The 13,411-nt window shown below is 29.2% G+C and overlaps 1 protein-coding gene across 2 annotated transcripts in view; it reads right to left on the bottom strand.

Moving 5' to 3' along the window:
* Positions 1-2,425: 2,425 nt before the first annotated feature.
* LOC108688995 overlaps positions 2,426-13,411 on the bottom strand; it is a 156,217-nt gene continuing 145,231 nt past the window's right edge. For both annotated transcript variants that reach the window (XM_018195574.1, XM_018195575.1), the window contains 4 exons: positions 5,360-5,512; positions 3,674-4,007; positions 2,768-2,874; positions 2,426-2,650 (listed from right to left, as the gene is read on the bottom strand). In XM_018195574.1, coding sequence (XP_018051063.1) covers positions 2,573-2,650; positions 2,768-2,874; positions 3,674-4,007; positions 5,360-5,512 — 672 coding nt within the window. In that variant the 3' untranslated portion in view covers positions 2,426-2,572. The remainder of the gene's footprint in view (positions 2,651-2,767; positions 2,875-3,673; positions 4,008-5,359; positions 5,513-13,411) is intronic.

The following is a 13,411-nucleotide window of genomic DNA, read 5'->3' as shown; positions in this document are numbered from 1 at the left end:
ATTATTTAATTTATACGTTTATTGTACGATTCTTTTATTAAATGTAATGTTTTGAACGTAATTGTTGGATATAGTTATAAATAATGTTTTCTAAATTAATAGCTTTTAGAAAATAATAAATAATTCTTGAAAAAAGTTTTTAATCTTCTGCGCAATTGTTTTTCGTATATACTTGAATAACGAAAAATTATTTCTTAAGACAACATCTTTTCTTTGCTTAAGATATTTCATTGTAATTCGGATTTACAAATAGCTACGATTTGACAAATGAGCAAGATGCTTAGAATTTTCTATTTAATCATGGATTTTCAACTTACTTTCACTTATAAATGCTTGTCGGAATTTACCGATAAATTACTATGGAACTTTTCAAAGCGTTTTAAGTTGAATTATTTTGTTTGAATGTTGGAGCGATTGTTTGAGCGATTGCGAGTCTTTCGCAAATTACTGTTCAATCATTATGCATGCTTAATGAACTTTAAACAAAACGTAGTCCTATAAACACTAATTATATATTTATTAAACAATCAATATTAATTAATATGTTTATTAATTATGTTTACTTACCTCTCAAAAGATCGATAAAACACATCCTTTATCAGATTTCATTAATTATTGTTAACTTTTTCAATAAAGTAAACATTTAATCTTACACTAAGTAATTAAATATTATACAATTTTTGTAATATATTTTTTGTTAAAATTAAAAACAATTAAAAATTTTTAAGAAATGGACTTTCATAAAATTATTAAAATACAAATATTCTTTTAAAATTAATTTTTAAAATTGAGTTTATTAATTTGTTAAATGTCTTTTTTATGTTTATATTCGTATATTATGATATTAATCTTTATTATTTTTTTAATCTTCAATAATTATATCTTGTTTATACTTCTTATATCTTGCTGTTCACACAAATAAGATCGTAGCTGTTAAAAGTAATAATTTTAAAGGTTTTAATTTTCTGTAAAGTATGTTTGATTATAGACATATACATTTTTATTAATTTGTATAATGAATTTTTTAGTTAATATATACAAAATTAACAGTCATGAAAAATGATTTTCTACTTAAGTACATCACAATGCATATGTTATACTTATCGGTACGAAATATGTTTATGGTATTATTACAATTTAATTATATTTCATGTATACATACCATCAATTATTATGTAATTAGACAATTCATTTAATAAGTTTTCAACGTAAAACATTTTTTACGTCATATAAAATTATATAATAAACTAATATTTTTAAAGATTTAATTTTAATTCTTATTTTTGTAATAATGTTTTCTTGAAATACTGATTAGGAAGTATCAATATATTTATGTATATTAATTTGTATAATGATAATATATTGCACACCTAAGAAATGGAATGACTTAAAATGGTTACTTACATACTTTCTAATATACAGCAAATACAAGCATCGGCATAAAGTCAAATTTGAGAGTATGCGTGAATGCGGATAAAAAGATTTCTTCTATCTCTAATTGATTTGAGCTATGAATTGGCAGTTTATTTGTAGACACAATCTTAAATGTTAATTTTGGTTCGCGTCGCCAATAGGTCTTTTTTAAAAAATCATAAAAAAATGTAAATGTAAATGTCCGTAAATGAGACAACTTTGTTATCTTTCGACACGTAATATGTACAATACTAATTGCAAGAGTTTATTATCATGAATATTGGTGAAAGTTAACATAGAACCAACATTACTAAACACAACTTTTGTTTACAGAACTCAATATCTCATTTGCATTAAACTACTTGCTAGAAACTTGCCAAACTTATAAGGAGCAAATAATACTTGATTCCCATGATGAAATGTTACCTACTTCCCGATGAGATTTCATTGCTAAATTCGTTCGCGAAGATGTAATACATTTGCGAATATATGCTCTATGAAATGTGAAGCTCTCTGAAAAGATTTTAAATTTTGTTAGAATTTAAAAATTTCTTTAATATAACCTATATATTATAGTTTTAATTATTTTTATCCTTAATATTAAAAAATTAGCTTTTTGTTTCATGTTATTTCTTTATATAAAAATTTCTTATTAGAATAGATATTTTTAAATATTTGAAATGCAGAGAAAATAAACAATTTTGCTCAAAAAAATAATAATAATAAAATAAAATAAAATTTTGAATCCATCTTAATGTAAGAAAATATAAGATTTCACGGAAAAAAATCTGTTTCAATACACGAGAGTTTATGATGACCAACGACACGAGGTAGCAACTTGGTTCTTGAAGTTCGCGAGCAAATTCGTCCATGTCGAAAGACGGCCAAATCTCATTCCACGAATATTATTCACTCGTTACGAGTTGAAGCAGAGTTTCTATCAAGTAGTGTCACTTGGATAAGACGTTCTTTAAACGAAAGTTACATGATTACGTGAAACTTTGTAGTTCTCCTTAGATTTTGCCACTGGGGATACAGAGATTCTCGGAAAACTGTCTGCAGTTGAATCTCTCTCTTTAAGTTTATTCGCAAATAGGTTTTTCTTTGATCCCACGCGGAATCTGTCACATCTTTTTTTACGAACGTTTGGATTTCATCGTCAGAGAGTTTCAGCTCGCGAGATCCGAGATGAACTAAAGGTAATGTGATTTTTCGATACATGATTTCGATAAGATGTCTAGAAAAGAAAAAAAAAATTCAAAGTGTTTTAACTTCTTCCAAACAGCTTTGCAAAAATGTCGGTTTACAATAGTCACGTGGCGTGGCAGATGAGAATCTGAAAATATTGTCTTACATTTTCGATAATCAGAAGAGCTACGAGAATCAGTATGATGTTGGTTGACGTAGTCGCCGTGGAATTTCGTCGATCGCCTCCATGCATGGCTGCCGGTTTCTCTTCCTCTGCGAAAATAGATGAGATTCTTTGAGAGAATCAAACGCGAGCGAGAGAAATGCAATTGGATGTACAGAATGCTTGAAATATCTGGTCAAACTTTGGCAGTTGATGTTTGAATTTTCCACCGATTATTCTCTGTTGAGAATATGTTGTCTAAATATTGAGCAAATTACAGGTTTCTGAATTGCAGTACATTAAACGAAAAGTATATTAAACTAAAAACAAATTTATTAAATAACAAGTAAGTTTAAAATGAAAAATAATAAATAGGAGCTGAACAGGATCTAAATGTTAATTAATGTTTATATAACAATTATTAATCGTACAAACGTTTCAACTTTAATTATAAGTTCATTTACAGTATTTTCATGATTGTTTTCAAATATGCTCAGAGTCCGAAAATTATAATTAAATCTTCGATTATTACAATATTATGATTCGGTTACACGACCAGCACGATTTAAAAAGAGATTTTGTTTTTTAATATGGCAATTTGCGACACATCTTTTAATTACAGATTTATTTATAACATAATCGCAAATCGCCATATTCAAAAACAAAACTTCTATAAAAAAATATATATGAAAATATGAAATTAAGTTTATTTTAATAATAATGATTTAAATTTGCAGATATAATGTAAAGAATATAATTATTATTGAATAGGTTAGATAGCTCCACTCAGTTCCGAAGAGATATACCTAATTGAATCGGTCCAACAGACCCATCTTAATTCCGGAAGGTTAAACATCCAGGAATCGAAGGATTAATGAGTCACGAGATGCCCGCCGAACAATTGCTCACCTTCAATGACATGTAGCACGATGTGAGCCGGTCTGGCGTTGTTTGGCAAACATGTGTAATTCGCACCATGTGAGAGCTTCACCTTCTCCACGATGAATACGGAGCCGTTTCCCTTAAGCTCGAATCGAACACCGGGCTCGTTGTCGTAGTTTATCATGCGCGTCTCGCGATACCAAAACACGTAGTTGGGCGATTCTGCGGCTGCCATCAACTGGCACTCCAAACGCAGGCTGGAACCCTGCTTCACGTGGAGATCCGGTCCACCCGGTATCACCGAATACGCCTCCGTGATATTCAATCGTATGAATCGCTGTTGCATTGGTTCCGTCTGAATCTATTTTATTAGAACATCACGAAACGAATCTATGATTATTTATAAAATACATATTGTTCTTCAAGTATCATATCAATTCCTTACTTTAAAAGTGATGTACAAAATACTCAAAAAATAAGTTTTTCAGAAAAGGAGAAAAACTATTTTTCAACTTGACAAAAAATTATCAAACAATATAAGCTCGACAAAGAATATATTCTTAGCAAATGTCATTTTCATTTCACAATCCTTAAAAAACCACCCTTCTTGAATTGTGACTTTTTTTTTTATAAAATTAAATTTATTTTTTATGTTTGTCAGGATAATATTTATATAACTCATTTATGGTAATAATTAAAAGATCGCGTTTTCAGTAGTGTTACTTTTGAAGTTAATGAACGATATATATCGCGATGTTCCCATATGATAGAAAGCACAAGAAAGAAAAAAATAGCACATAGAGAATGAATATTTCCAGTGGTATTTCAGATCTAATTAGATTTAATTAGATTAGAATATAACTGAATTAAGTATACAGATCACTAAAAGATATGCTCAACAAATACCAAGGAAATTTTGTTATTATTTGATAAAATGGTTTAACAAATCAGATATTACCACTGTCTGACACGATTGGTTTTCACTACTGATTGAACTGGTAAATACTACCATTTGATGCACGCGATTTAGGAAAGATCGCAACAATGTAAATCCAGTGATCGTCTCACTTGTTATTTTTTTAGTTGAAAAATTCCGTAAAGACAAAAGAAAAACTGTATTTGGTAAGAAACAGTCGATAGCAATATTTATCGAAATAACTCGCTTAATTTTTTATTTCAGTATCTTAGATTTGTCTTCATAAGAAAAAAGGTGCTTATTGTTTTTAAAACTTTATTTACAATCAGTATGAAATTATAATGTAAATTTTTATTTTAATGATTTAATATTAATTGTGAACAAATATTTTTTTTATTTTTTATTTTTTTTTAACTTTTTTCTAAAAAATTCTTCAAGTGAAAGATAATTGCTTTTTTAAGATATTACAAAGAGCCAATTAATTTAGTCTAAATATATCTTGTTGTCAACTATTTTGAGAGAAAGGTACAGAAAATTTAGATAATGGTTAATCTCGTATTCTATGATAAAATTAAGATGGTCATGGTAGTTATTAAAAGTTTTTAATATTAATATGATCGTATTTAATTAATATTAGAAACTTTTAATAACCATGTGACCGTCCTAATTTTATCGTAGAATACGAGATTAACTGTCGTCTAAACTTTCTGGAGTTTTCTTTCAAAATAAGTGACAACAAGATACATTTTCAGGTTTTATAAGGAAATCTTTTCGGGTTATTTTTTCGTGAACATTACCTGACATTCGTAAAGACCTGCATCTTCGTGATTCACGTTTTTAATCAGTAGATTCCAGCCAGGACCGTTTGAGACAACGAAACGCGTATCTATAGAATGTGTGCTTCTACCCACTGTAAGTAGTTGTCTGTCTTTTCTCCTGATCCACGTTACCTAAAATATGAATTTTATTCATCAATTCGTTGCTACCATTCGTTTTATTAAATATTCCAAGTTAAATTATATCAACTGCAAAAGATACATTAATTCTCCGGAGTTAAAAAAATTTGCAATACAGTTATTAACGGTGGATCTATGAGGCTCATTTAATTTATTGTATGTTAATTAAAAGGCATTAATTAAGAAGCAAAAATGATATAAGTCGTATATGTAAAAAAGAATGAATATTAAATATATTTTAATAAGAATAATGCAAATTTATATAGCTGTGAAATAAAGAAAATTGAATTAATTGTTTAACAAATTTTTAACATTTTTACAAAGAAATTTATAATTAAGCGAAAGTTTAATAAACCTATAGTCTGCTCCAGAGGATTAAGTATGTTTTTACTTCAGCAAATATCTAATTACTATAAAATTTAATTGTAAGTTGTGCTTTTATTTTACATGTATAAATATACACTTAATAATGGGTTCCAAAATTACTCACTATAATTGTTATAATTTTACATGTAATTTTTACAGCGCAGACACAGATGAATATCAAATAATACATGAATACATAACGCAGGAAATATATAATGAAAATTTATTATGATGTTCTATGCGTACATGCATTATTACTTATTCTAATACGCTGTATTATACGCGCAGTTTTACAAGCCATCCCAGATTTTACCGAGTCATTCGATTATCATATTCATAAAACACAGCATTTCGTATTCTTTACACCGAATTACAGTCATATTATTCCGTCTTTTTAGTTACCAAACGAGGAACATAGAGCTGCGAATTACATTCAAAATAAAATGAATAAAACAAAATAAAATTCTAGAAACGCAACCATTTTGTATTATTTATTCGTATGCCGGCAAAATGTACGATCGTCTTTGCCGAAACGACCTAGATCTGTATGTATTACTTTGCTGGCACTCGATTAAATTTTCAACCCCGCGATGCTCCCGCAAGCGATAGGAACAGAAGTATCTACTTGACAGATCTTCTGAAATATCCAGCGCAATGCTTTGCTAGAAATATATTGCGTGAGTCTCGCTCTGTTGACTTCAAAGATAGACATCGACGGTTATTTATGGAAAATGTCACCAAGATAGAAATAGATCTTCCGCAGAATCTCAAGATATTCTTATGCATCAGCAAGAAAGTCCCTCTATCGCGAATTTAGATTTATTGCAGATATTTTCAATCCCTGAATCGTTAGGTGTTATTCGTGCTGTACAATAAGATATCGCATTATATATTGTACCTTATGTAAGAAAATACTTTTGAGTTCTTCTTTACGGTTATCTCATGCCTATTGTCACTAAGAGGGGAAACTGTAAATTATTTAAAAAATTGAATTCAACAACACTATTTCCTTTTCCATGCAAAGAGAATGAAATCTTTGTGAGAAGATTGTGGGTTTGGTACTATGTCCAATTTTTGTCTCTCTCTCGCGGCACAATCTCTTCGTCAACTTTTTCGCATCTTATATCAGTGCAGAAAAAATGCATATCCATTGTCATGCGGCTGACGTTGCACGATGATGAGCGACTTTATGTTAATGTTTGTATTTTATGGCACAAATTCTAGAAGTAATGGCTGAACTTTCAGCTGATATTGAGAGATGGGGAATTAATGAGCATACAACTTTTGAAGATATTTGGCGAACATCATACGAGTACATTAGATATCATATATGTCGCACTGTTTATTATAGATAACAGCGACCGAGTTCGAGACATATTACTAACGCTAATCAAAGCTAGTTGTTATATTAAATCTTTCTTGTTTTCTTATAAATAAAACAATATATAATAAAAAAATATTTGTTAAATGTAATGAATATCTATAATTTTGTAATAATTTTGATACAAATTTGATACAAATTTGAATATAAATATATTATAGATGAATAAATCTCTATATTATTTTGTCTTTTTTGTATCTTTATTAATTTTCTTATAATTAGATATTATTAGTTATGTCTAGCAATAATAAAATAGAGAATGTGAATTACATGTATATAGTAAATGTAAATGAATTATTATCATTTATTATGAAATTACTATTCATAAATATTATAAAATATGTCGGTGTATTTTTTATTTGCTGATGTAATAATTATAAATAATTTTTTTTATAAAGTTTGTTTAATATATATTAATTAATATATATTAATAAATATGTGTATTATAGCCATACGGAAAATATGACCATAGGCTGTAATTTCTCGAATTGCTAAATAACAATTGCTAAATAATGCATTTTTGTAGTCATTCTCAAAGATAATCAATATTTATAGTAGTTATGTGCATACACTATTCGAAATAACAATATTATGAATATTATATGATATTTTGTTTTCGAATGCCTGTAAAATTTTGCATATGTCTATTAAAAGCTAGTATAACGTCAAATTACAGTTTAATTGTTGTAATCAACATACAGAACGAAGAAGATAAATTATATTTTATCTATTATGTTATTTATTTTATTATTCTTTATATTATTACATCGAAACTGAAGATTTTTATATTATTCTTTATACGATTTATTTTTAAACTTGTATTATTAGATTTAACTTTTGCAAAATAAAATAACATTACAGAATACTAAAGAATTTCAAATGTCTACAGAAAGTATAGACATTTACAAAAATTATGGGAAGAATTATTGACGTCATTTTTCGGAGATGCCAATTTCCGGCTGTATTTCGATTTGCCAATTCTGATGAAATTAAGCGGATTCGGCGATTACGAGCGGCGCGCGCGTTGAAGCGAATTACCGGTGGGATGTTCCAATAATAGGGGCAAATTCAATATTGACGGGCGTAGAATAAATAATTCGCGAATAACGAATGGCAGTGACGCATTCGCGCGCCCATTGTCGTCGGTGTGGAAAAAGCTGCGCGTGGAAGCGAGATTACGAAGTTTTGGGAAATCCTCGCTCGCACGTTCGAGACCCTTTCATTACGATCTTTCATTAAAAAATCCTTTCGGTATGCGTGTCGAACACGTTGTAATTCATCACCTCGTTCTTCCTTCATACTTTCTATCGCTCCTTTTTCTCTTTCATTGCGCCCTCTGTCATTAATTGTCGACGATTGCGCTTCTGATATCTTTTTGAAATACGTACGAACGCGGCGCTTTTAATTGCATTATTATCTCTTTAATGCGAATAAAATTTGACTGAATATTCATGGGATTGAGTTAAAATGAAATGTTAAGAATAATTGTTACGTTGATGTGTGAATATGATGTGAAATATTTATAATTCTTTTATCTGATAATTCTTATTTCGAAATTTAAGACAATTCTTAACAAAGATTTATTTTTACAGAAGAACGTGTCAAAACACTCGCGTATTTGAATGGAGCAGGATATGTCCGGATAACATTGCTGCTATTATAAAAAGTTGCTCATTGTTTATTTCGTATTTGATGTTAAAAATTATTATGTTACAAATTATTTCCGTATCTGAATTCAAGAATTGTTTTTGCCACTGTAGAACAAAATTCATACGTTTTTTTTTTTACGTGTCACTTATTCGCTTGTGCGTGATTAAAAATTTGCCTTTGTAACGCAGTAATGCACTGAAAATACTTTTCGTATAGCGTATGCATTACACGTGCCAACAGAAAAAATAACAATAAATGCGCATTCTAAACAAAACGTCCGAACAAAAACGCACAGAGAGACGAATAGGCTGTAGAATTAATTCTCAATATATCTCGGCTTTAGATCACGAACATAATGGCCGATGAATAGCTCGTTATCTTCTCTTCTTCTATCCATATTGTTTATCGGTATTACATACTCATTGTCTACCCGAACTTGTAACTATGCTTCGTACAATAATCTTGTTTATACGAGTATTTTTATCGATATTTTAGAGTTGTTTCAGAATTATATTTGCTTGCGAAAAGTCTAAATCGGACATATGTCGTTGTTTTTTTCAAAATATGAGGTTGATTTTTTCGTTATCAAATATATGCAATGTAATGATTTAATAATAAGTGTACTCTGTTAAATCTAGTGTCAAATTTAACTTAATTTGAATTACCATTATTCTTACTCAACATATCGTTATTTTATATTGAAATAATAGATAATGTGTTTTATTCGCTTATTAAATCTTGAATATAACTTTCTTTTTGCCGTCAATACAAGAATTTATGAGCAATTCTTTCGTATTTGTGAAAGACGTGTATGTCCTGTGAAGAGTGCACTCTCATCGTACACGTGACGGAGCATCGAGGGTGGCTGCGGGGCATCAGCCCTTCACATGTCACGCATGTCGCAACATGCGAGTGTTATCGCGCAAAATGACACGTCCGTCCCGAACGGCGTAACAGCCGGATGCGGGTTGGATGCGGGAAGACAGGACGAGCCACGAGAACGAGGTCGATAGTGACATGAATAAAAGATCAAGCGTGCGTTTCTTGGGCTACTTTTCACAGAGCGCCGATATTGACCGTCGTCTTGACGTTCACTTCTCGATATCGTCTCTTGAATCGCCGTTCGCCATAATTAACCCTTTGAGCGCTTTTTAAATTGTTTTTAGATCTTCGTGTTCGAGAAAGTACGACGTCGATGAATATACAAGACTGAAATAAAACATTTGCAATTTCTTTCATTTGCTCGACTATTTGACTTTCGGAATTGAATAAAAATTTATTTGAACATCACTTCTCTTTCATTAAAAAAGGTAACTTTTAACACGAAAATCTTTCAACTTAAATTTTATCAAAGCAAAATTTAGATGTAGAGATAATTCATTTATTTCTCCGCACTTACTTGATTTTTCAAAGAATTTATTATAATTTTTAATATATTGTAATTTAAAGTCGTTGACATAAAGATAAGAACTAAATTATTAATTATACTACTTTATTGATGATTAAAAAAAAGTATATATTTTTAAATAAAATATAGAAAAATATTTTATAAGAATCTCTCTTTAAATAGAAATAATAGAAATATAATTTTTAATAATATCGAGCATCATTAAGTTTTCTATTTAAACTCTATACATTTTTTACTCTCGATGTGTTTATCGATATATGTACAGTATAATTTGCTTTATCACATTAATTAAGCGCCAAAGGTTAATGATGTCAGTAATAAACAATAGTGCTCCATAACATTACGTTCTCGCGCAAAGGTCACGACGTGCAACGTCAACATAATTAATCCTTCCTCATACGTTATAAGCATAGGTGAAAACGTTTGTGTTTACATCAACATTGTAACATTTTATTTTTACTTATTTTAATTATTTTTTCCAGTAGAAAAATTTTTTCATTTAGAAAACTATCAATTTTACTCTCTAAATCTGAATCAATGGATAATCACTGATATCAGTGCCAAATATGCCATTGATAATCAGTGAATTAAATATGAGATAGAATATCTCTAATCTAGCTAATCTTTATTATATTAGGTGTGGAAAAAAGTTCGTGGTATTTTTCCCATTAGATGGCATTAAAAAAACGCCACGGAACTTTTCCCTAATATGATTTAACTAATTTTGTTTTAGTGCTTAAAATTCAATAAATACGGTATTGAAAGATTGAAATTAACGTGCAAATGTCAATATTTTAATTATATAATGCTCAAGTATTCTTCCTTTTTTAGTTGAACTTCACTGATTATTAATGCTAAGTATGCTACTGGATAATTATTACTGGATAGTAACTATCCACTGATTCAGATTTAGAGAGTTTAAAGGTTTTTTCTAGAAACGATTTTAAATGATTTTGGGACAAAAGTATTTTTGTACTCAAGTGGTTTTTTCCTAGAACACGTAAATCTGTGAAACTTGGAAAAAATTTCAAATCATTTAACTTTTTTTGAAAGTCCTTTTTTAAACATTTTTGCATTTGTAATTTATCAACAAACTTGAATTTTGATTATATAGTCATATCCCTTGATGTCTGACGTTTTTTTCTGGAAAAAAATTGGTAAAGAAATATATAATTTTTTCAGAGTTATATGTAAAAATATTTGATTAAATCTAAAAGGTCCAATGTGTAATTCGTGCATGTAAAAACATAATGTGTAGTTCCAGAGAGATCATATTGAGTTGAGATTCAAGAATTAGTCAGTACAAAATATATTCCATTATGACTATGAGATAACTTTTATCAAAGGAAACCATCAATTTTGCTGGTCGACGAGTTCATTTTACGAGTTGATTTTACGAATGAGCGAAAGCTCCGTATGATTGCGCGGCTTTTATAACGTTAAATGAAGGGTTATGTGGACGTCAGTCATTTAATTAAAGGTATTCACGGAATAACGAAAGGCGTTCGCAAGCGGCGAGGCGTTTTAGTGGCCATAAATTTCTAGCGTAGTCACATAACCGGACAAAACGTATGTCGTAACAAGAACCGGATGCTCGTGTTCGACTAGAGAGAATGCAATTATAAAGTCTCGTGCATGTTATCCTCGCACCGACTACTCGTTAAAAGGGCGGTAGATTTTATTTTTAAGATTACCTGCCAACGAAATTCTGATTCGCTCGCGGGATGATGGCTATTCTGTCCCAATTTACCTTGAAAGAATTATATCGTGTGGTTCGTGTATGACTTATTTAGTTGAGAATACGAACGAAAACGTTTTCTTTCTAACTTTCTAACTTTCTTTCTAACTTTCTAACTATGCTTTCTTAATGTATGGAAAGAACGCTTTTGATGAAGTATTTAAAAATTTAGCTAGATACAGATCTAAAAATAATATTGTTGGATTTTCAAATTTAATTTATAAGCTATTCAGACGTAATCAGAAATATTGCACAAAGTTTTGATATTCAAGCAACCAGCTTGAACGTCTTCCATAGTTATTTTGATGACATAATAGAATAATTTTTTGATCTAGCTAAATATTTGATTACTTTAGCAAAACTATTCTGTGTTGTTTTATGTAATTACTGTCCATGTAAAACAATTACAAAACTTTTTGTAATTGCACATGAAAAGAACGATTTTACTGAACGAATGACGATACTGTTTTATATAAAAAATGTTGATCTTGTATTATATAAAGTATTCTTACATTTAAATTATATTCTTATCTGGAGACACACGGTAATGTCTCGGCAATAAGGCAAGCGCAGCAAGATATCTTATATGTATGAATCAAGAAGTAAGAGAGAGTGGGGGAACTATGAACACTTGAGGAAAAAATTAAATAAAGGGCCGACAATTGTTTATGAATTACTAAAAGTTTTATTAAAAAAATATTTTAATTAACTTTAAACTACAATAATTTAACTATAAATACTACAATAATTAACGTTATATCAATATAAACTATAATTTTAAATAAGAATCAAACTTTTGTCATTCGAAATTATACACATATATCAATATGACCTATAATTACATACTTTTTTCTTTCTTGTAAATAATGTTAGAGAAATAGAAAATAAAATAATTACATTTATATACGACTTGATTTATGCTGGAGTTATAATATTGATGAAACTAGCCAATCTTAACTATTCTTCTGAAAAATGAAATGTTTGTGATTGGCCAGTTTCATAATATCGGCATCGATATTATAACTTTGACGTAAATCGAACAGTATAAACGTAAACGCCATTAATTCACTGTTACTTTTAAATATATTTACAGATATGTTCACACTCTGTGTTATATTTTACACTAAATGTGATTTTACACTAATGTGAATGAAAATTTTGTTTATTTATTTTATTTACTTCATGTTACTTTATTTATTAATTAAGAGAAATAATTATATTTTCGGTCAAAGCGGATTTTGATGATTAAATAAGTGTGAACACATTCAATTCCGAAATCGTGCGCGTCGAAATCTTTTTCACTCTCGAAATCATGAACAGAATTAGAGCAGTAGTATCATACTAAATTGA

This window comes from Atta colombica, unplaced genomic scaffold (assembly GCF_001594045.1).
Source record: "Atta colombica isolate Treedump-2 unplaced genomic scaffold, Acol1.0 scaffold252, whole genome shotgun sequence".
Taxonomy (NCBI): domain Eukaryota; kingdom Metazoa; phylum Arthropoda; class Insecta; order Hymenoptera; family Formicidae; genus Atta; species Atta colombica.
Note: the sequence above shows the minus strand (reverse complement) of the source record. Positions and strands in the feature narration are given on the sequence as shown.